This window comes from Bemisia tabaci, chromosome 7 (genome assembly GCF_918797505.1).
Source record: "Bemisia tabaci chromosome 7, PGI_BMITA_v3".
Taxonomy (NCBI): Eukaryota; Metazoa; Arthropoda; class Insecta; order Hemiptera; family Aleyrodidae; genus Bemisia; species Bemisia tabaci.
This window is the reverse complement of record NC_092799.1, coordinates 44,417,128-44,439,166: the sequence shown is the minus strand read 5'-3', so window position 1 is coordinate 44,439,166 and position 22,039 is coordinate 44,417,128. Positions and strand designations below refer to the sequence as shown.

Sequence of the window (22,039 nt, the reverse complement as noted above, 5' to 3'; positions counted from 1 at the left end):
ATATTTTTACAATTAATCGATAAATAATCGTTCGATAATAATTCGTCGGTGTCTGCACGAAGGAACGTAACTCCATTCCAAGGTCGCCAAATTGACTCAAATAATCAATTCATTTACCAAAATGTACCTTTGCGATTTTTATTCAAAATTTTTGTGATTTTTGCTCGAGATCTGAAGAAAAATCGAAGAAATTTTCGTTGGGAATGCCCAAGATTCTCCTAGATAGTATGCAATTTGCAGGAGGAGTGTCGGCAACATTGAAATGCAGTTACGTTCTTTCGTGAGGGGAACGACGAATTTAATATTAATTGGGGACGTACCTTCCGTAGTCGGAGACTCGACCGTCGGAGTTCACTCTAAAGTTTTGCGTGCTTGGGCGAGATGAGAGAGTCGTCTCTTGGTCGACTTGGATTTCTGAGCATGTGCGTTACTCCTGCGTTCAAACGGCTTCGGATTCTGTTCTTTGGACCATCTTACTCTCCTTCCTCACCCCGTCCATCGAGCGTCTTAAAAGTGATTTTTATTAGAATAGAGAGGATTTTTCACCCGATAATCGATCGGGGTTCTTAACATTGGTCCCCAAGAGCCCAACGAAAAGCCTGAAATTGATGAACCAATTGGAGAGCGGCACAAAGACGGCAATACCCTGTCTAACCGGGCAGAATCCCGAGTTTTTTAAACGATTTGCAGGGTTGCCACAGTCAGGGAAAACCGGGAAACGTCAGGGAATTTTAAGAAGTCAGGGGAAACCGCGAAATGTCAGGGAAAATGACGAAAATGTTACTGAAAATTTGTTACATCACCTTCATTTGCTTTCTAGAACGGGTTTGAGGTTTCGGACAACAAATTCCTGAAAACTATTTTCAATTATGTCTTCTTAACCATCCGTCATCCGTCACATCTCCAATTGTCAGGGAATTCCACCAAAATGTGTCAGGGAAATGTCAAGGAATTTCATTTTCTAAATTCTGTGGCAACCCTCACTGGAAAAAAAAAACAGATTGGATCTAGAGTCCGGAATCTCAAAAACATCGACAAGAAAAAATACTCTTGATTCAATCGGAGTTTTAAATCAAGAACCAAGCCTCTTACTTCGAGCGGATTTCCTTTTGATATAAGCAAAAATCGGATTGAATCAAGAGTATTTTTTCTTGTCAATGTTTTTAAGAGTCTGGACTCTAGATCCAATGTGTTTTTTTTTTTTTTTTCCAGCGAACCCTGGATTTGGCGAGAAACTCGGCATCACGGTCTATACTCATCGTTCCCAATGAATCGAAACTTGAATGTCTTACTAAAGGCCTAGATACACACGGCGATTAATCGCCGCGACTGAAAGACGGAAGCCAATGGAGAGCCTTGATTTCGATATATCGACGTCAATGGATCGAAATCAAGGCTCTCCATTGGCTTCCGTCTCTCACTCGCGGCGATTAATCGCCGTGTGTATCTAGGCCTTAAGCGTGCGCAATCAGAGCGTCCCGGAGACGGTCAAAGTAGGGGGCGGGGGATGAGGGATGAAGCGAGCCCTTCGGCAGCGGCTCCGTCGCGCCTTTGGCACGTCGAGGACGGGCGGCAAAGGCCCCACCGGCCGATAACCCGCCGCCGCGGTGGGTCCTGGCGTAAGGTCACTCCTCGACCTTTGCGCGGCTCAGGAAAGCGGGTCCGCGAGCCCGCGGCGTCGTATTTTTAAACCGCGGCGCGTTTCGGCGTCGTCCAAAAATATCCCCGGGGACGCGGCGCGGGTGCGGGGGACGCGGCGCGGGTGCGGGGGACGCGGCGCGGGTGCGGGGGACGCGGCGGCCGCAGTTTGGAGGCTGTCGGGAGTTGGGGCGCCACGCCACTCGGCGACTCCGCAGCGCGTCTCTTCGCCGCTACTTTATCCCCCGCGCGGCCGCCCCTCGAGGCGGCGACTTTATCGATCATTCGCCCCGAGCTTTTTTCACCACTCCGATATCGGCGGCTTATCGGCAGCGCGGGCAGCGAAAAAAAGAGCCTTTCGCCGCGGCATGGAGCTCATGCCTCGAGTCCGGCCTTTTTTCGCGCGTCTCCAGTCCGTGCTCGTCTTTCGCGCGTCGCGGTGATCGCCATGGTGAATCGTGCGGAAGTTCCTTCGACAGATTGGACGTGTCTCTAGTGGGTTCCCGGTTCCCGATCGGACGTGTCTTAAGTGGGTTCCTGATTCCCGGTTCTCGATCAGACGTGTCTTTAGTGGGTTCCCGGTTCCCGAGCGGACGTGTCTTAAGTGGGTTCCTGATTCCCGGTTCTCGATCAGACGTGTCTTTAGTGGGTTCCCGGTTCCCGATCGGACGTGTCTTAAGTGGGTTCCTGATTCCCGGTTCTCGATCAGACGTGTCTTTAGTGGGTTCCTGGTTTCCGGTTCTCGAGCAGACGTGTCTTTAGTGAGTTCCCGGTTCCCGATCGGACGTGTCTCCAGTGAGCTCCCGGTTTCCGATCGGACGTGTCTCTAGTGGGTTCCCGGTTTCCGATCGGACGTGTCTCCAGTGGGTTCCTGGTTCCCGGTTCCCGATCGGACGTGTTTCTAGTGGGTTCCCGATCGGCAATATGGCCCAACACTACTGCAACTGCGCCCATAGATACCAGCCGGAGCTTCTGTACTGCAACCTCAATGTACCCTTCACCGTGTACACCTTAAGCCGGGTAAGGTAAGTTCCTTCGTGACTCTCGAATGAGGAGGGCTCCCAGAGCATGGTGAACCTGAAAAAAGCGGGAAAATATCCGGGAAAGTCAGGGAATTTGTCCGGAATTTGATGAAAAACCAAGAACTTCATCTTTTCCGCTCCGAAATCAACTTGCATTTCAACTTTGTCTGTCACTTTGCTTTCGAAAGGGTGGCAGGCGACTGAGATAACCCAGAAAAGTTAGGGAATGCAACTGGGAAGACAGCAGGGAATGCAACTGGGGAGGCAGCAGGGGATGCAAGAATTAGGAATGAGGAGGGGTCCGAAAGCAGTGTCCAGGACCTGAAAAAAACCAGGAAAATATCCGGGAAGTCAGGGAATTTGATGTTTAAACCAGGAATTTCCTCCTTTCCGTTCCAAGATCAACTCGTATTTAAACTTTCTGGTCTGTGTTGACTTTGCTTTTAACAGGCTGGCTAGTGACCTAGAAACCCGGGAAAGCCTGGAAAAGTCAAGAAATGTAACTCGACCGGGAAAAGTCGGGGAATTTCGTCAACGGTCAGGGGATTTTTTGCGGGGCCAGGCTCATTGTAAAAATCAGGTCCGCGATGGGCCGGCTGATCGCGTTGTTTTGCCAACGTTTTGACCACATCAATTGGACTGCATTTTGCAATTTGGAACTATAAATTTTAGCCCAGTTTAAAAACAACGTATGTGCCATTAGTTTCCCTATGCATATGAGTGTTTTTCCAGAATAGCCAGAATTTATAGTTCCAAATTGCAAAAGGCAGTCCAATTAAGTGCCCTTATGTTACCTTAAAAGAGTTAGGGAATTCCATTGGAAGACGCCAGGGAAAGATCAAATGAAATATTGTTAGCTACCTTGTTTCAAGAATCACACGAAAGTTGAACGAGTTGATTTTTGTCTCAAGTTTCGGGAAGGACTAGTGATTTTCTTCCAAAGAAATCGAGAGAAAAATCGGAAGAAATCCTAGGATTTCATGAGGAAATTTGTCCAAAGAAATCGGGAAACTATAAGAGAATCCAATCCAAGAAATCAAGAATTCTGAGCACTCACAATATGTCTAAGAAATATAGTGCTCTCTAGACTTGGTTTTCTGCGTCCTCTTGGCTCTACATTATTATCTGAGAGATGAAATCGTGAATGCACTTTCATTTCCTAGGGAAAATCTATTTTTTTTTAGGAAGGATAAGAGAAAATGAGAGGAGACCGGTAGGTACCGTGCGGGATTTGTCTCCGAAAATCAATGGAACTACCAGAGTGCCTATAAATACTTCCTCTATCCGCAAGGGGAGCGAGAAAATAAAAATGAGAGAACCCAAGAAGTCAGGATTAATACCGTGCTCTTGAGTAACTCTGTAAAACTCGCGGGACGTAAACTCCGAGCAAATCTCATGGCGTCAGTGTCTCTTCATACTTGAAAACTTGGTATTTAGTTTTCTTTGGAAATCTTAACTACTTCACTGCAAGGCCAGATTTTCAATATCTTAATTAGGAAGAGTGTGATCAGTCATCTTAACGAAATGAATCCTTTTTTAGCCATTTTTAAACTTATGGCGGCAAAAATAGGTATCAATCTCCTATGGTGTACTATGGTTGTAGTGCCGGTTTTATGATTAGAGGGTCCCTGCTTTTATCGGGTGACCTGAGTTCGGTGGTCTCCTATAATAATCGCTTGAGGCAGGGTGGGAAGGAGAGATTTGGGATTCAAATACAGGAATAGAGAAGGAGAGGTAGAATAATATATATATTAATCATTAGCAATAGAGAAGGAGAGGTAGAATAATATATATATTAATCATTAGCAATAGAGAAGGAGAGGTAGAATAATATATATATTAATCATTAGCAATAGAGAAGGAGAGGTAGAATAATATATATATTAATCATTAGCAATAGAGAAGGAGAGGTAGAATAATATATATATTAATCATTATAGCAATAGAGAAGGAGAGGTAGAATAATATATATATTAATCATTAGCAATAGAGAAGGAGAGGTAGAATAATACCTTTGAACTACTTGAAATAAGTTTAGAATAATAACAAATAAAAAACAAACGGCATCGTAACATCCATTTTGCTAGATTCAAAGTTTTAATGAGTTGACCGTCCTTTTGAGATACTGATTTGCCTCGACGACATCTATATCATCGTGCTAAGGAAGAACGCCGTATGAGCCAACGGGCATTGCTAAATGGACGTATTTCTATCAAACAGAACTGTGAGCAGGTGAGAAATATGGGGTGTGCTCTAGAAATCTGCATAAGAAACAATGTAAAAGAGGGCGTGGTTCCTTTTGAAGAACTGGAAAAGCGGGATATTACATTCTATCAAAGAGACCTATGTGCCGACTGAATGCGGGAGTCATGAGCCGCGGGCATGGCAAGAGAGCGTTGTGGACAGGGCTCATGAGTTAGAGCGCCCCGACGACGATCTCGGCCCTCGCGCCCCGGCTTCATCATTCCCGCTGACGCCACTGGCGCTTTATTATTCTCATTCACTCTTACGCAAAGAGAACTAACGAGCACACCCCATATATCTCACCTGCACATAGGTCTGTTTGGTAGAAATACGTCCAAATTGCCTTCCGTAATTCACGAATTCTAGGAAAAAGTTGTAAATATCTTCCCTCCAATTTTTCAGATATTTTTTTTCTCGCAATTTTACCCGAAGCTCATGAAAATTTCGGGGGAAAGTATAAGTAGCTTTCCTCCAAAATGAACATTTTATCGACGGGAATTTGGCAACTCTCGAATGCTCATACGGCGTTTTCCCTTAGCACGGTGCACTGGAAAAAAAAACCACATAGGATCTCGAGTCCAGACTCTTGAAAACATTGACAAGAAAATGGACTCTTGATTCAATCAGATTTAAGCTCAAATCAAAAGGGAATCCGCTCAAACTAAGAGGCTTGGTTCTTGATTTAAACTTAAATCTAATTGAATCAAGAGTCCTTTTTCTTGTCAATGTTTTCAAGAGTCTGGACTTTAGATCCAATGTGTTTTTTTTCTAGTGTATAGTATAGAATCTTATTCGAAGGTTGTCACCACACAACCTGTTGCATTCGGCAGCTCACGGGAGCGCTGAGCTGCGAAGTCCCCAACGGACTGTCACCGTCATCAGCGTGTCGACACTTGCCACTTGGGGTGAAGCCTGAAGCGCCCCACTGTAAAATCGAATGCCTCCCCCTCGCCTCGTAGGCTGAAGTGATTCTTGAAAGCTGTCTGTCGGTGGTATTCTTGGTAGTTGGATTAATTCAGCGCCCTACCTGTTGCCGTCGAGCGAATAGCATTATCTAATTCGGAACGATGCACGGTGGACCAATTCAGTAGGAGAGGTCGGACAAAATGTGTTTACTTTTAAAGCTTATGACTCTGTTTATACAAAATTTTAAGGTTTTAAAAGTGGTACAATTGGTTTTCTCGTACAATTTTCTTCTAAAAGTACCCCTAGAAATTTAAAATGTGCACACGGAGAAAAAAACCTCGTTCGTGGGACCCGAAGTTTAGGTCATATGGATCTCTGAAGTTTTCGGATTGAGCATCTGAACACTTCAGGTGTAGCTGTCGAGGTTCGGATCACACATCTGAAACTTCAGTTGTACTTCTGAAGTATTTCAGTTGTAAGAACCGAAGTTTTTCGGATGTAAGAACCGAAATTTTTCGGATGTAAGAACCGAAATTTTTCGGATGAGAAAACCGAAGTCCTTCAGATGTAAGAACTGAAGTCTCAGATCTGGATCCAAACTTCAGCAGCCGGACCTAAAGTGTTCAGATGCTCAATCCGAAAACTTCAGAGATCCATATTATCTAAACTTCGGGTCCCACGCACGAAGTTTTTTTCTCCGTGCATGACGAAATAAACATCAAAATTTTCAGTTGTAGTCCATTTCATGTCAACTCTCTAATTGACTCGATCCGTTGTGCGACGTTTAAGAGGGGAAGACCTAGACTCCCGTGCTAAGGAAAAACGCCGTATGAGCCTTTAGACGTTGCCAGATTTACTTAAGTAAAAACCGACTTTTTTTGAAACGTTGCGATTATATTTCTTCAAATTTTTCAGATAATTCTATTCGCAATTCGATCTAAAATATCTGAAGCTTTCAAGAAGAAATATGAATAACTATCCTCAAAAATACATGTTTTATCTGGAGAAATTTGGCAACTCTCGAATGTTCATACGGCGTTTTTGCCTAGCACGGCAGCAGAGTAGAGTTCCTGTAACATAGAGGGCTTGATTTTGATCAAAGTTGCGAAGTTTTATTTGACACTTCACTCATTCGCGCTCCAATACGTTCGCGAGTTTTCTTTTAAAACTTGTGAATTTTATTTGAGATATAACGAGATTGGCCCGAAATATTTTGTGCAAGCTTTGTTGGTGAATTAGAAAAAGTTGTTGGTTGAAACTTTTGCACGTTGCCGTGCAATTAAGCATTTTTTTACAACGTTGCAAAGTTTCATTTGACAATTAATCGTCTACTCAAATACGGTCTTACGAAATTGGGATGAATATTTTTCCCAGTGCCAAGTATCGTCCTCATATCCCTAGGACCAACTGAGAGAGGAAGAAGAAGTAAAAGTAAACTCTCCGATATTTTGTTGGTTACTCCATTGTTCGTGCTTGTTTAGTTAAAGTAATGTGTCAAATTGTCAGTCGTCTTGTTCAATTATTATTTTAATCCTGGTTAAATACTTGATTTTAACTAACTTACCTACCTATGCGAACTTGTCGCAGGACATTATATGAGCCCCGTCCCGTGGAGACGGTAACTGGGAAAAATCCCAGAAGTTTCATCCTTGCGATTCGAACTTGGGAAAAATCCCATGAGAACGTCCCGTGGAGACAAGACCTTGCTGGTGCAACTGCTCTTATAAACTGGTGCCAAAATCAGTCAGGAGTATAGTCGAGATTGTGATAATTTTTTTCCGTGAATTAATTGGGGTTCAAATGGAGGCAAGAACACACAAACGACGGGAACTCCCCCCTAAAAACACCCCCGCTACGTACGTTGGTTCCTTAAAAACTTTCTACACGATCGATAAGGGATGACAGCTTCGGGGGTGAAATCATGAGCGTATGATCAGGGTTGTATGCAGGGCGTGACTCAGGTCAAGGTTTACATACACGCGGAAGTGAAATAATAAAGATGGAATCGATGAAGGAAAAACACTTAATTCTTCTGAGCTTGAATGACAGGTTTACGCACCCGACGATGGCATTTCTTTCAGCTGATGATTTGAGTGCGCCGCTACTACAAATTGCGTGGTCGGTTGTTGAAAGAGCCTTCATTCAAAAGCAAAAGCCCACTCGGAGGATGAGAGGGATTTCAAAGAAATTCCGATGGTGAGGATATCCTTGGTCTTCAAGGTACCCCGCCCATTAAGGGAATATTTAAACGGATTCAACCAGAAAGAGCGTAATTGAATCAGTGAGTTCAAAAACACACCAACTCGGGTTTTTTTCGATTTTCACTTTTTTACGGTTTAGTTACACTTATGGATAGAAGCATCTGCACGCAAAAGGAAATTTCGAAATTGCAATCGGAAGTGCTCGAAACAGCGACGGGAAAAGGGAAGAATCGAAGTATTTCATTGGAAATACCAATTATTGGCCATTTCAAGGGAAACGGGTTACGGGTTTGCGGTTTTCTTTTTTCGGTTCAGTATACCTTGTGCCAACAAGTTATATACATATTCAAGCGTTATGCAGGTCGAAAAATATAAATTTTTCAGGGCAGACTATGAAAAATCAGAATCTGAAAGTCGGTGAGAACGAAAACACACCAACTCGGAAATTTTTAAACGCTTAATTCTCTGTCATCAAACATGGTGTATCGATTTCAACTTGGTGCTTTACAAAGTCTCTTAGTACTTTTATTTTGGCACCAAAAAGGTTTTTCTTAAGCTAACTTCTTCGCCCGCCGCGCAGTTTTAGGTGTTTCCTGAACATTTTTTTTTCCCGAGTTAGTGTGTTTTCGAACTCGATACTCGATACTCGAAACTCGAACTGATTCAATTCCAGTAGACGTTGCTTTCGTCGTCACGACAATCGAAGTTCGTTTGCAGCAAGGAGAATTTTCGAGTTGTTCCGTACAGAAATCCAGTGAGGAAAATATTCATCGAATCCTCTGTTGATCCAAAAGAAGATGCGATTCGCTCCTCCGCGGGCCTTTTCTCGTGGCGCCATCCCATGACGTAATAATATATCCATTATTACGTCACCGCTGTGTAAACAAACGACGAATCCCCACCCCTCCCCGCTCTTCTCTACACACTCCATTCCACACCACCCTCCGTCCACCCTTTCGTGGGGTGCCCAGTGGATTGTTCCAGAACGACGTCACGGATGCTTATCGATCCATTCTCATTAGGGAGATTGGGAGAGGTTGTGTTATCATTATTGTTATATGGATCCAATCTAATATAATGGACTTAAGTAGCAGTAAAAACCTCACTGCACAGTTGGTATTGAAAAAATGAGTACATTTACTGATAATGAGTCACTGTCACGGACGACGTGTAACAATTTTATCATCCCGCTTTTGGTATCAGCACTGTAAAATAACTGTTGCGAAATGTGGGCTGGCATTAAAACTGTGTCTCGTTAAAACCAATTCCATCCTCATCATCCTTGAAAAGTCAGGGAAACGCAAAGACTTTTTTGTCTAAGGAAGGAGCTCTTGCATGCGTCAGGGATTTGCGATATTCGTACTTTCTCTCGTGTGAAATTTCACGAAAAATACGATGGTGCCATTGGTTTTCGCTTGCGGTTTTTTGCGCGCATTGGCGGATCCAGTAATTTGGCAACTCCGGATTTCCTCCTTTTAAACTTGATTTAATGTGTCGATTCTTGGAGGGACCAGGTGCTCTGACAAGAATCGATTATTTAGCGTCGGTTTAAATGGAAGGAATCCGGTGTTGCCAAATTGCTGGATCCGCCCCTGTCTGCACTTAATCGAAATGAAATTTAGTAAAAATTTCATAAAGGTTTTCCCAAAAGTTTTCTTGTAAGAATACCAATCACGAGTGGTGAGGAACGTTGACATTGAATCATGCTCTATAGTTTGGGAAACGATGATTTATGGGTACTACGCAAAAATGTTAAAAATCTGCCTCGACTGAAAATAGCTGGACTTGACCCGACTCGAAAGTTCCGAGAACGCGAGCTAGAGAAAATATCGAGAATGGGTTCGTTTTCTTAACAGCGAAGCCATGGTGGCGATGCAATTCAGAGAGGCGAGAGAAAAGAAAACTTTGAAGATTTCTGCGTGGGCGAACCCGAGCGGTCCAAGCGGAAATTGAGCTACGTTTAGATCCGCGTCAATCCATCGCGGCCAGATGACGTAGAAAATCGAGTTTTTCCTTGCACTCGACCCTCGAGGTTGGCACCACTGAGTTTTTCAATTGAAAAAAATCGATATTTATCGAGTTAGACTGGCTAACCTAGAATCGATTATTTATTATATATTTAGATTAAGGAAAAACAGTGTTATCAACTACTGATATGCTACTGTTGTGTCATCAAAATCATTCTCCTATTGTATGTTCGGTTTTGCAACACGTAGTTCGCATCTTCATTTCAACTCTTCGGACTGTCCTCTAGCCGCTCTGTGAGCAGAAGCCATTTCGTTATTTTCGAAACGTTTGAAGTTTCATCATTTCGAATATTAGCTTCATTATTGATTTAAACAGGCGCAGTGTCTAGGGCCTGGAAAATCCGAGCATTATTAGCGTTCATCAGGGAATGAAAAGTATTCAGGAAATACAGGGAATTGGTCGGGGAATCGGTTTCGAAAACCGGGAATATCCTTCCTGGTCGCTGGTCGCTCTGAGACCTTTAGTTTATTCTGATGGTCCGGGTCACGAAAAAAAAGGAAGAAAAAAATCAACCAATAGATTTTCTACACTAAAAAATCTTATTTTTCTTTAGAGAATCTGGGAGAGAGCAAGAGAAAATCCGAGTCTTTTCATGAGATAAATGTTATCTCCGAACTTCAGAGAAATATGAGGGAGTGAGAAAATTTAAGAACTCCCAAATCAATGTTTAAATCGCTCCTATAAGTGTTCTGTAGCTATTATCAATCTCTCGACCCTAATTTTTTTCCTTTTATCTTAAAAACGTCATTCAGATCAAAATATACTAATTTATCAGTGTGTGGACACGTTACGATACAACACTCTCTTTCACACTATGGGCGTCAATTTGAATGTCAGTCTCGGATTTGTGAGATAACTATTCGAACACGACCGTCGTGGGGTTGCATATGCGTATTTTTGAAGGCCCTCTGTACTTACGTATCCAAAAATGAGTCCTACGAAGCGACATTTTGGTTTATACCTTACAATACAATAACCTTGGTTTATTTAAAATATGCCGAAGTTTTTAGTCGTAGAAATCGAACTTCGGGTCAGTTGACCGAAGTCCTCGGGGGGGGGGGGGGGGGGGGTTGTGCACAACCTATTCTCAGCATGGTTTACAAACAATTTTAATCACCTGAACTGGAGATCAGTCCCTAGGACTAAAAACTTAAGGTACCTGGACCAAGAAATTGAGTATTCCATTTCAACCGAAGTTTTTTTTCTTCGCGAATGAAGGTGAAAGGATTCATTAATCAGTTCACCTAGCCGAGAATTAAAGTCGAACGAAATGAAGTGTTAAGCAATACAGTTAAACTATCCGTTTTGAAATAATTTTGGTAACAGGCGTGCGCGAGAGTAAAAAAATCGAAGTGCACTCTGCATATCAATGGTATGGTTAGTGACGGTGAGTAAAGTAATGGAATGTTATGAAAGATTATTTACATACTTGTCTCGTGCCATGGAATCCGAGCTGTCAAATTACACGCAAATTCCTGAATTTTGGGTTAATTTTCCTGGAGGTAGAGGTAACAATTTCTCACGATCGGCCAACATAGCTCGTAAGCGACGTTGTCAAATTAAATAATCAGACAAGCAAGCTTTATGCGGTCTACGATTTACGATCTACCGTTTTCTGTCGCCGGCGGCGGCGGCTGGAGTATTTTAATAGCTTCACAAAAATGCACACACCTTCACGCACGAAATAAACATTATCGTTCATGCTAAAATAGTTTGATGAATTGCGTAACGCAAGCATTCGCACGTTTCCACTATTTTTAGCAAATCGATGGGTTAAGTCTAAAAATGCGTATCTTCACCGAAAAAAAGAGCATGGGGTTGTTGGATGACATAGACATTTCCAATTAATTGTGGTAGTTTCTTAATTAATTTGTGGTAGTACACCTAATACATTGGATTACTTACCCAAATGTTGCGGTACTACCCCAACTTAAACTGCGATACTACTACAATTTATTGGATTTGTCCATATTATCCAAGAAATTGGGATAGTACCACAATTTCAGGGGATAACCCCAGGTAACACTTTTTTTCCATGTCTGATTAGGACGTTGGTAATCTCCGATTTAGTTTCATTTTTCCAAGAGAAATTATCAAAATATCTCTCTGGAAAATTCTGTTGATTTTCTTCGTGCTTTTTAACATATTCACAGCCAATTCCAAGGAAATGTTTCGGTCAGTTCCTCTTCAAAAAAATCCAGAAATTCGATTTTAAAACATTGCAAGTAAATCATTTAATCGGTACCGTTGAATGTTGGAGTGGACAGGGCTGGATTTACCTGCTTGCCGCCCATGGGCCGCCTGTATTTTGCCGCCCCTTCTCATTCGTTTTGAAACATCAATAAAAACCATCAAGTGAACGTGCCGGAGGGGGAGGGGTGCATAAGACACGTTTACCTACTCGTGTTGAATACATTTTTTGCGAAACCCCTGTCAACACTACTAGCAAAATTTCACGGAATTTTGCGCGAAACTTAAGTTCCGTAAACCTATCTCTATGTGGACAAGGTCCTCCATTTATAAGAAATGAACCAAAAAATTATGAAAGAACAAACATAAATGTGGTTTAATCATTTTAACCTCCGCCGCTGCGTCGCGCTGATCGCACTGTGATTGGCGCAATGCGTGAAGTATTCTTGCAGTCTTGTAGGCGCTATACGTTTCCCGCCAACCGCTCCTAACCGCACTGTGTTTGGCGCAATGGGTGAAGTATTCATGCAGTCTTGCAGGCGCTTATATGTGGTACATGCCGATCGCCGCGCCGAGGGCTTGTCCTTTTCATCTCAAGTCCTCGTCATAATTCCTCTCTGCGTTGAGCTCCCGGCCAAATTGCGTGTTTAGTTCCTCTCTTCACTCTGCTAATTAAAGATGCTCTTTCTTGTATCACCGGAAAACGACAAAATTAGAAATATTATAATTACTATACTCTCAGGGAAGAGAGATTTTGTCCCCTTTTCTCATGGATAATTTTTTTTCTGAATCCGATTTTTTTATACCTACATTTAAAAAAATTGCAAAATTTGCCGCCATGGGCGGAGGACCATGTGGCCACCCTTTTAGTCCGGCCCTGGGAGTGGAGGTACACATTTTTCGACTATAGTCATATCGAAATGATACATCGATAATGGAACTGGAAAATCTTATAAACTTAAGGAAGAAAGGGTGAATTACCTAGTTTTCCAGAAATCAATTAATACAAAAAATTCCCAAAATTATAAAGTATTATTTAGTATCTCCTTTGTGCAACAGACTTATTGACTTTCGATGGCTAACGAGCTATATCCGTTAACGGACAATTTTGAAGAACGAAGAGAAAACTTGGCAATTTTCGTAATTATAAGGTTAGATTCGCATTTTTTTCATACATTAAAGCGTCATTAAAGGGCTCCCCTGCAGAATTGGAAAAAACTAAAATCATCAGCTTGAGTATTTCATACTGTAGAATGCGGCAAAGTTATCAACTCATTTTTGCCAAAATCTTCAGTTAGGCGGTATTGTTCTTTAGCCATCGCACTGCTTCCTCATTCTGCCTTGCCAAGGAAGAACGCCGTATGAGCCTTCAGACGTTCCCATATTTTCTTTAATTTTTCCAGACAATTTTGTTCGCAATTTTATCTAAAACGTCTGAAAATTGCAAAGAGCAAATGCATAATTTTCTTCAAAAATAAACGTTTTATCCGGGGCAATTTAGCAACTCTTGAATGTTCATACGGCGTTCTTCCTTAGCACGGAAGTATTGACTCCTTCTTGACGACGGAATCGATAACCGACGCTGAAGTAGTTGGGTGAGTCCGCAAAATTAGCTAGATTCACACATTAGTTTTTCTCATTGACGCTGCTTGCAAAGATGAACAAGCAGTAAGCTCCAACGCATTCGCGTCGGAAAGCGGCTCTGATAGTTGTTAAACGTTTACGGTTTCCTTGGTAACCTTTGTTTGCTATCAGCTGATATCGAGTAATATGCCTAGGAAGCTCCAACCACTGCATTCTTCCAAAAAACCGCGAAAACTTTAAAATTCAAAATTTCAAATTTCGAACGTAAAGTACATTTTTTCCATCACGAGATTAAAGCACAGACAAGTTTTGAATTATTGACTGTATCACCATGATTCCAAAAATACACTACACAACATAGCATTGGCTAACAATAAAACAATATGCAATAAAATAAAGTCATGACAAGGTACATAGTCGAAAATGGCGCCGATTCCCATCAACCAACGCGCGGTCTCTCCAATGTAACATGGTCCATTGATACTCCCCAGCTGGGACCGTCCGGAATAGCAGCTCTAGTGCAAGCACCAGAGCCGCTAACAAGCCCGCCCAAACCCACAGATAATCTGCCGTGAACGGCTCAAATTTGGCGAACTTCGCATTCGGTCAATTCCAGAAAGAAGGAGAAAAAAGAGAGCAAAAAACCCCGCGCAAATCGAGCGAAGATGAGGCGAACGACAGCATCTTTCAGACATGGGCCTTTTAGAGTCGACAGACACATTAAACATCACTTGGGCGCTAATTTATGAAGTCCATTGTGGCTTACTCCGAGGTCCGTAACCGGGAAAAACATTCCGTTGCGCGGACCGCGATTGAATTTGCATACTTTTGCCCGGATGAAACCACACGAGGATCGACGGTTTCTCAAATGGATTCAAATCTTGCGCCTTATTTCAGCCCACGAGAATATCCATCGCGTTAAAAGCTTGTTTATTTTTAAAGCAAGCCTCTGAGAGAAGTTGGTTTTGAAACCCGTAAATTCACACTCTTGTCAGCGTATCAGCTTGACTGAAGACAACAGAATCAGGTCGTTCCAATAGTCGATTTCTCATGGAGATATTCTTTCCTTGCCGAGACCACGTGAGTTATACTGTCGGGCCATGGAAAAACACTGTATGAGCATTAAAATGTCGCCAAATCTCCCTCAATGGAATATGGATTTTTACGAAAATCGAGTTTTCTTCTTTCAAATGCGCAATACCTATATTTTACCGTATCTAAAAACACGAAGGGGCATTATTCATAAATTTCCTTAAAAATCTGGAAGGCTCGGGGGGGGGGGGGGGGACAAAAAAATGGCCAGTGCTCTAACTTTGCCTCAGAACTTTAAAAGCCGTTTAGCCCAGACACCGGCCCAGAGGCCCAGACTTTTGGGTACTACCAACACTTTCTCATAAGTCACGGATGCTTTTTGTTTTGTCAGAAAGCATCCCCCAAACCCAAAAATCGCGAGTGATATGAATAAGGAGCGGAATCTATTCTATTTCCGGAGTGATTTACACCCTTACGGAGCAGAATCTGCTCTTGCTTGTACTTTTTTCTTGTCATGAGCTGTTATGGTGCTACTTTCGCTTCGAATTCATATCACTCGGGGGTTTTGGGCGCTTTATAACACCGAATCTCACTGCTTGATTTTTAACGCGACAGATGACACAGAGTTCGAAACTCACACGCGCCAAATGCGCCTAAAAAGTCGGTCATGGCGCCTAAAAAATGAAGGCTCTGCGCCAGCGTGGCTCCTAAAAATCGCCGCCCCCTTCCCCTAGAAATAAATCCTAATTTTTCTGTTCAGTGATTTTTCGACATTTCTCCCAAGTTACAGCTACTTGTTCTATAACTGCAACATCTTGCGTCTAACTTTTCACTAAATACGCCGTGATATTTAGGCAAAAAGTCAATTTGGCCCCTAAAAAATCTTCCATGGCTCCTATAAATCGAGCTTTACTGGAAAAAAAACACATTGGATCTAGAGTCCAGACTCTTGAAAACATTGACAAGAAAAAACACTCTTGATTCAATCAGATTTTTGCTTAAATCAAAAGGAAATCCGCTCAAATCAAGAGGCTTGGTTCTTGATCTAAGCAAAAATCCGATTGAATCAAGAGTACTTTTTCTTGTCGATGTTTTAAGATTCTGGACTCCAGATCCAATGTGTTTTTTTTCCAGTGTTGATGAGCCACATGGCTCCTGAAACTCAAAGATGAGTTTCGAACACTGGATGACAAGGCAGGGGACATTGTGTCGGCACTGCTTCGGCGCAGCGTTCTTAACGTCTAGGCAACAAATCCTGATTATTTGGCGCATGGCGCCCAGTGAAGTCAGAGCACTGAGTATATATGGTTCAATTTGCTCTTCTTTCGCCTCCTTTTAGCGCGTGTGCATATTTTCAGGGAACATATGGCCCGGCAGAAGGCCGACGTAACTCGACAGCGACTTACGCACCTGAATCTGAAATTATGCTCCATCGTTTACGGCGAAGGCGGTTAGCATTCGCATTTCTTGCGTGCTGTAGGAACACGCGTGTGCGCACTGTGTGCCGCGTGCCATTGAGCCCACAACTTGAATCATGAGTGCCAAGTGCGGAGCCGCCGCGTTTCTACATCGCCACCATAACTGGATTATCTAACCCCAACGGAGAGATGAAAAACACTGGGAAAAAAACATATTGGATCTAGAGTCCTGACTCTTGAAAACATTGACAAGAAAAAATACTCTTGATTCAATCGGATTTTTGCTTGAATCAAAACGAAATCCGCTCAAATTAAAAGGCTGGGTTCTTGATTTAAGCTAGATTTTGATTGAATCAAGAGATACTTTTTCTTGTCGATGTTTTTAAGAGTCTGGACTCTAGATCCAATGTGTTTTTTTTCCAGTGGAGCTCATGAATCATAATGCACTTAGTCACTTTTAGCGGAATATCATAAAATATCGGCCACGAAACCCTAGAAGTCAGTGACGTTTACTTTCGTGCTAAAGAAAAACGCCGTGAGAGCCGTCAGACGCTGCCATATTTCCTTCAATAAAAACCGACTTTATTGTGAAAATGGTGAGTGTTTTTCTTCAAAATTTTCAGACTATTTAATTCCCATTTTAATCTGAAAGATCTGAAAATTTCAAGGAAAGAGATACATGAATTCTTTCAAAAATTCAATACTTATCCGTGGAAACTTGACAGCTCTCGAATGTTCATATGGCGTTTTTCCGTAGCACGGAAGTGTAGTGCTTTGTGATAAATCGATTGATCTACCGTTAAAATCAATGGAAAAGGATCAACGATCAGGATGTGTGTGCTGTAGTTGCAAATGGGGAAAGATCGATAGCGGACGGTTCACGCTTTGCCTTTGCTGGAAATGTGACCGTTAAAGGGAAAAAGGTTCTTAAGAGTCTGCCAAAAATTTGACTTGAGTTATTGATACATCAAACATTTTGAGGCAAAACACGCCCAAAAATTTAAACCATTTTGAAGCCATGTCCAATGCTCAATCCTAAGGACCTGAAGGAGAGTTTTCCCAGTCAAAGGAAGGTTAACCCTAGGAAACATAGTTTTAATATAGCGATGAAGTTCGAAAATCAATTTTGAAATCCTATCTCTGCCTCTAGTTTCAGATCAGATAGTCTTATGAATTACACGTGGGTTTAATTTTGCAGGACGATGGAATGAAACAGAGTAGAAGTACTCACATTATAAGCATTTAATACAAGTGTTTTCTTATCATTATGTGCTTAATGACGGAGGCAACACTTTCATTCCGCAAATATGTCAAGACACTCCTACACGTGATAGATCTGAACGGGGGTCATGTTTCGTGACCCAGAAATCAGCCACCGATTTATCAAAGCGCAGTGTTGCTTCATGAAGTTTATTCGCAATGTTTCAGAGTCATTTTTGCACAAGATCAATTACTTATAATAGAGGCTTTGACCGATACTAAAAAAGAACAGGTTCTTCTAAATGAATCAGTGTGCCCAATCTATTATCGACGCAAGAATGGGAGGGGGCATTACGCACTATCTACGTAAGAAATTGTTTTGGGTTTCTGTAATTTTACACAAATTTGCAACAACAAAAAATGTAAGGTGCAAATTGCTCTCAACCATGCGGTTACGACCAAATTGTGGACATGCACCGAAAATTATGTGGGCTGAAAATTTTTCTAGCCGCACCCATACCATTACGACCATTCGATTTTCGCCTACATCCTTCTCGAATCGCGATTTCATAAGCTATGGTATCTACTTAACCTTTTTATGGAAAGAGTGTGTTAAAGTAATGTAACAAAATTTTAATGAGCGCGTTGTGTTTACTTTTGCGCGAAAAATCGCATTAACATTTCAATGAGCACGTTGTGTTGACTTTTTTGCAGAAACCCAAGGCGCTACACTGCCGTGTTAAGGAAGAACGCCGTATGAGCCTTCAGACGTTGCCAAATTTCTTACGATAAAAACCGAATTTCACTGCGAAAATTGAGAATATTTGTTCCAAAATTTTCAGACAACATTGTACGCAATTTAATCTAAAATATCTGAGAATTCTGAGGAAAAATATGCATAAATTTCGTCAAAAATACATGTTTTATCAAGGGAAATTTGACAACTCTCGAATGTTCATACGGCGTTCTTCCTTAGCGTGGCAGTGCAGTAAATCGCGGTAGCGTTAAACAATTCGCACCCTTGCCAACCGTGGATCACGAACCTCTGACATGACAGTGGCGATTCTCGCTCTGTCTGTTCCCTCCTGGCGTGAATGATCGAATTTCGATATTTACCCGGTTGAAGCTATGGTAAAGAATCGATTATTATAGTGTTCGTTACGAACACCCTGTGCATCGATCCCTTTCCTCAGGTTTAAATGGCAGATCAATCAATAAATCGCAAAGTTTTGTTCGATTTGTATCGATTGTTTTACATGCGGTTAAATGAGCTAGGGCCAGTGTTACCAACTTGGCGAAATTCCGTAACTATGGATGATGGAGAATCACGTCGAATCAGCAAGTTGGCGGCCGCAAAGGTCGAATCATCAAGTTGTTGGAATAGCAGGACAGTCGCAACTCGCAACTTCCATTCGCACAAGAGAAGGAGGTGAGCAGGGTCCGAGGGAGCAGCCAGGAGGGCATTCAGACTAGACGGAGGCATCAATGCACATCTGTTATCAATAGTCGCGCAACGTTACCGCTTTTAATTGCCGAGCCGCTCGCATATTTACAGCAAGCGTTGAATCTGAGTCAAGGCCCCCGTGCCAAGGATATAACGTCTAGTTCTCCATTTTTCAGTTCATTTACTTATTTGCGAATTGTCTGCAGGCTGAGGGGCCTTTGTCCACGAAGATTTAAACGCATGTAAAACAATCAATTGGACCGAGTTTAACAGAAAGGAACCAAGCCACATCAGCTATTGCCAAGTTTAACTGGGCAATTACATTTTTTACGAGAGAACGTTTGTTCGGATTTCTTTGAAAATTTTAAGGAATTTTCCTCGTACCATGGAGAATTTTCACTGAAATTTGCTCGAAAATCTGCACAACCGTTTTCATGTAGAAAATTAAATTGCCCAGTTAAACTTGGCAATAGCTGATGTGGCTTGGTTCCTTTCTGTTATACTCGGTCCAATTGATATCGCGGCAGGCTGCCTGCTGATAGGAATTTTAGATTGCCGTTTCTTAAAACTTCGGTTTTCCGAACTGCCGTTAAACAGCAAACCGCTGTAACCTAAGCTGGTGGTCTATGACACTTTGTATAAACGTCGTGACGCTTTATCACAACTGATCACCAGATCGTAGTGTCAGCAACAGTCTTATAGTAGGGTCCACGAAGGGTGATCAGTGATCCCTGAAAAATCGGACGAATAAACGCATGGACCATGTAAATAACAACGCTGCGAGTTCGAGCACGCACATTGACGAAACCGAGTATGGACCACCAGACAAGGTACGAATTTAAAGCGATCTGATACATGTTTCTTAACCAGAATTTCACGTAGAACACGATTCACACAACGAAATAATTACTGAAACCAATTCCTAACGAAGATATTAACGTTTTTATTTCACATTGGTTACGAGGAATTTGAACTGCCTGCTCAGGGCTCACAAGAAACTCAAAGCTCTACGTGAGGCAAATCGCGAACTACAACGGTTTCAGTAAGCTTCTCAATCGAGCAATGTTCATTTCCCACCATGTGTTGTTCAAACTATCAGCAATTTGCTATAGCTGAGCCAAAGCGTCAAGATTGAGGTTGCCAGATTTTTATATCGCAGAGACTGTCATAATGACGTTTAGCGCACGATGTGAATCACGTAGAGCATTGAGTTTTCATGAGCGGGTGGTTTGAATTCACGCATCAAGAATCATTAAATATCTTCGTAAGGAGTTAATTTCAGTAATTTTCGTTGTGTATATCGTGTTCTACGTGAAATTTTGGTTCGGAGACATGTATCAGAATGCTGAAATTCGTACCTTGTCCAGTGGTCCATTGTGAACGCGAATAGGTATTGCATGCGTTTTTTTTAACCAAACGACGTTAAAATATTAAAATTTTTCGATAGCCTCATTTCTTTTCTCAATTTTTTCAACGGCACTCTGGTAGATCAAGGCGTGGTGGGGGTTTCATGCTAATATCTCAGTCAACATAAGCAACGCATTCGATGATGTTGATAATAACGCCTTAATACAACCATTTGCACTCTATAGACGCACGTGTTGCATTTGAAAGAATCGAAGCCGCCCTGGCCACTCAAGCCCTTAAAGCAATGCACGTAGTATTGTGTACGCCGCGGTACAAATATGTACAAATATGTGACGGTCATCGTCACGTCTATTTATTTCGGTTTTTTAAAGATTTTTTTTTTTAAAGAATTAATGGAAGTATAGGCACTTTCAGTAGTTACGTAGGATGGATATCAATTTATAATCACTTAAACCTTAAAAAGAGGTTGCGTTCGTATTGCGTTCGATGCAATCGGCATTGTTGCGTATCAAATTCGTTTTGAACAAATGCGTAACATGTTTCATGTTTGCAACGAGATTAAATCGATACGTGTCGAATATTTTTACATCCGCTGTGACCCGTGACAAGCGTCTGCATGTGTTATTTTTCAATTCCGATGTAATTATTCACCCACGATGCAATCAAACTGTGTTTGATCTGTGTTTTTTATATTTGTTCATTTCGAAGATCTGAATAGGGGTCGTTCGGAGAAACGAAACCCCACCCTACATTCGAATTGAAACTTTCTTTGATCAGTAAGTCGGAAATATTCATCGAGGACACTTCAGAACTCCCCTTCTTTTTGTAAAATCAAACCACTGACATCCTGACACAAACTTCACAGAATGGTGCTCGTTAAACTCATAAAAATAAATCCTACTCTGAATTAACAAATTGGCGGCAAATAATTTTTTTCTGAAATAATGAGAGGGTGTCCGAAATGATTTTATTTAGCTCATAAAATAATGTGTTCCACACTTTTTTGTAACTGAGTGTCGACGTGGTTTTGTGCTCGGGAAAAACTCTCTAGAATGCATTGATATTTTATTCACGTGGGAGCACATCTACAACATGAACCGTGATTCCTTTCGACACGCATTATCGGTTGCCAACGGTAAAAATCTTATCTAGACGTTTCTCCTTAAATCTAGAATCAGGAGGGACTCTGATCCCTATTCACGCGATGTAGGTAAAGTGAATGCATTTATTTGCAAAGAGGTCAGTTGGGTCATTATCAGCTCATGACTCAGTGCTTTTCTCTGTTAAAAATTCATATAGATACAGAAATATTGCCTTTTTAAGCATTCAGACGTTGCCAAATTTCATTCGGTAAATCAAGGATTTCCGGGAAAACTTGTGAATATTTTTCAGAGAATTTTGCTCGTAATGTGATCTAAAGCGTTGAAATTTTCGAGGAGGAAAGTGTAAACTCTCTCTCAAATGTATATCTTTTATGCGGGAAAATTTGGTAACAATGGCCGTTTTTCCTCAACACGGCATGGCAGTACTGCTGACCTGCAGCGTGGTGTGAATTGCGATTTATCGATTGTTATTCTATTTAAACCTATGGTATAGAATCGATTACTGGGGTGTTCGCTGCGAACACCGTGTTTATCGATAATTTTCCATAGGTTTAAATGGCCGATCAATCGATATATCGCAACGCACGCCACGCCACTGCTGCAGACGCTGAGGTTTAGACAAACGTTATGTATCGATGTATTCTCATTGGTGGCATTGAAA

General features: G+C 41.9%; 1 protein-coding gene across 4 annotated transcripts in view; it reads left to right on the top strand.

Annotated features, from left to right (window-relative positions):
• The window catches only part of LOC109035824 (uncharacterized), an 86,001-nt gene that overhangs the window by 21,934 nt on the left and 42,028 nt on the right, over nucleotides 1–22,039 (top strand). Inside the window, exon 1 of one of the 4 annotated variants that reach the window (XM_019049611.2) lies at nucleotides 1,853–2,658. The exons of 2 other annotated variants lie outside the window; for them this stretch is intronic. In XM_019049611.2, the coding sequence (XP_018905156.2) occupies nucleotides 2,563–2,658 (96 nt within the window). In that variant the 5' untranslated portion in view covers nucleotides 1,853–2,562. Of the gene's footprint in view, nucleotides 1–1,852; nucleotides 2,664–22,039 lie in introns of those variants that run through there. One more of the 4 variants, XM_072302243.1, reaches the window with a different exon arrangement.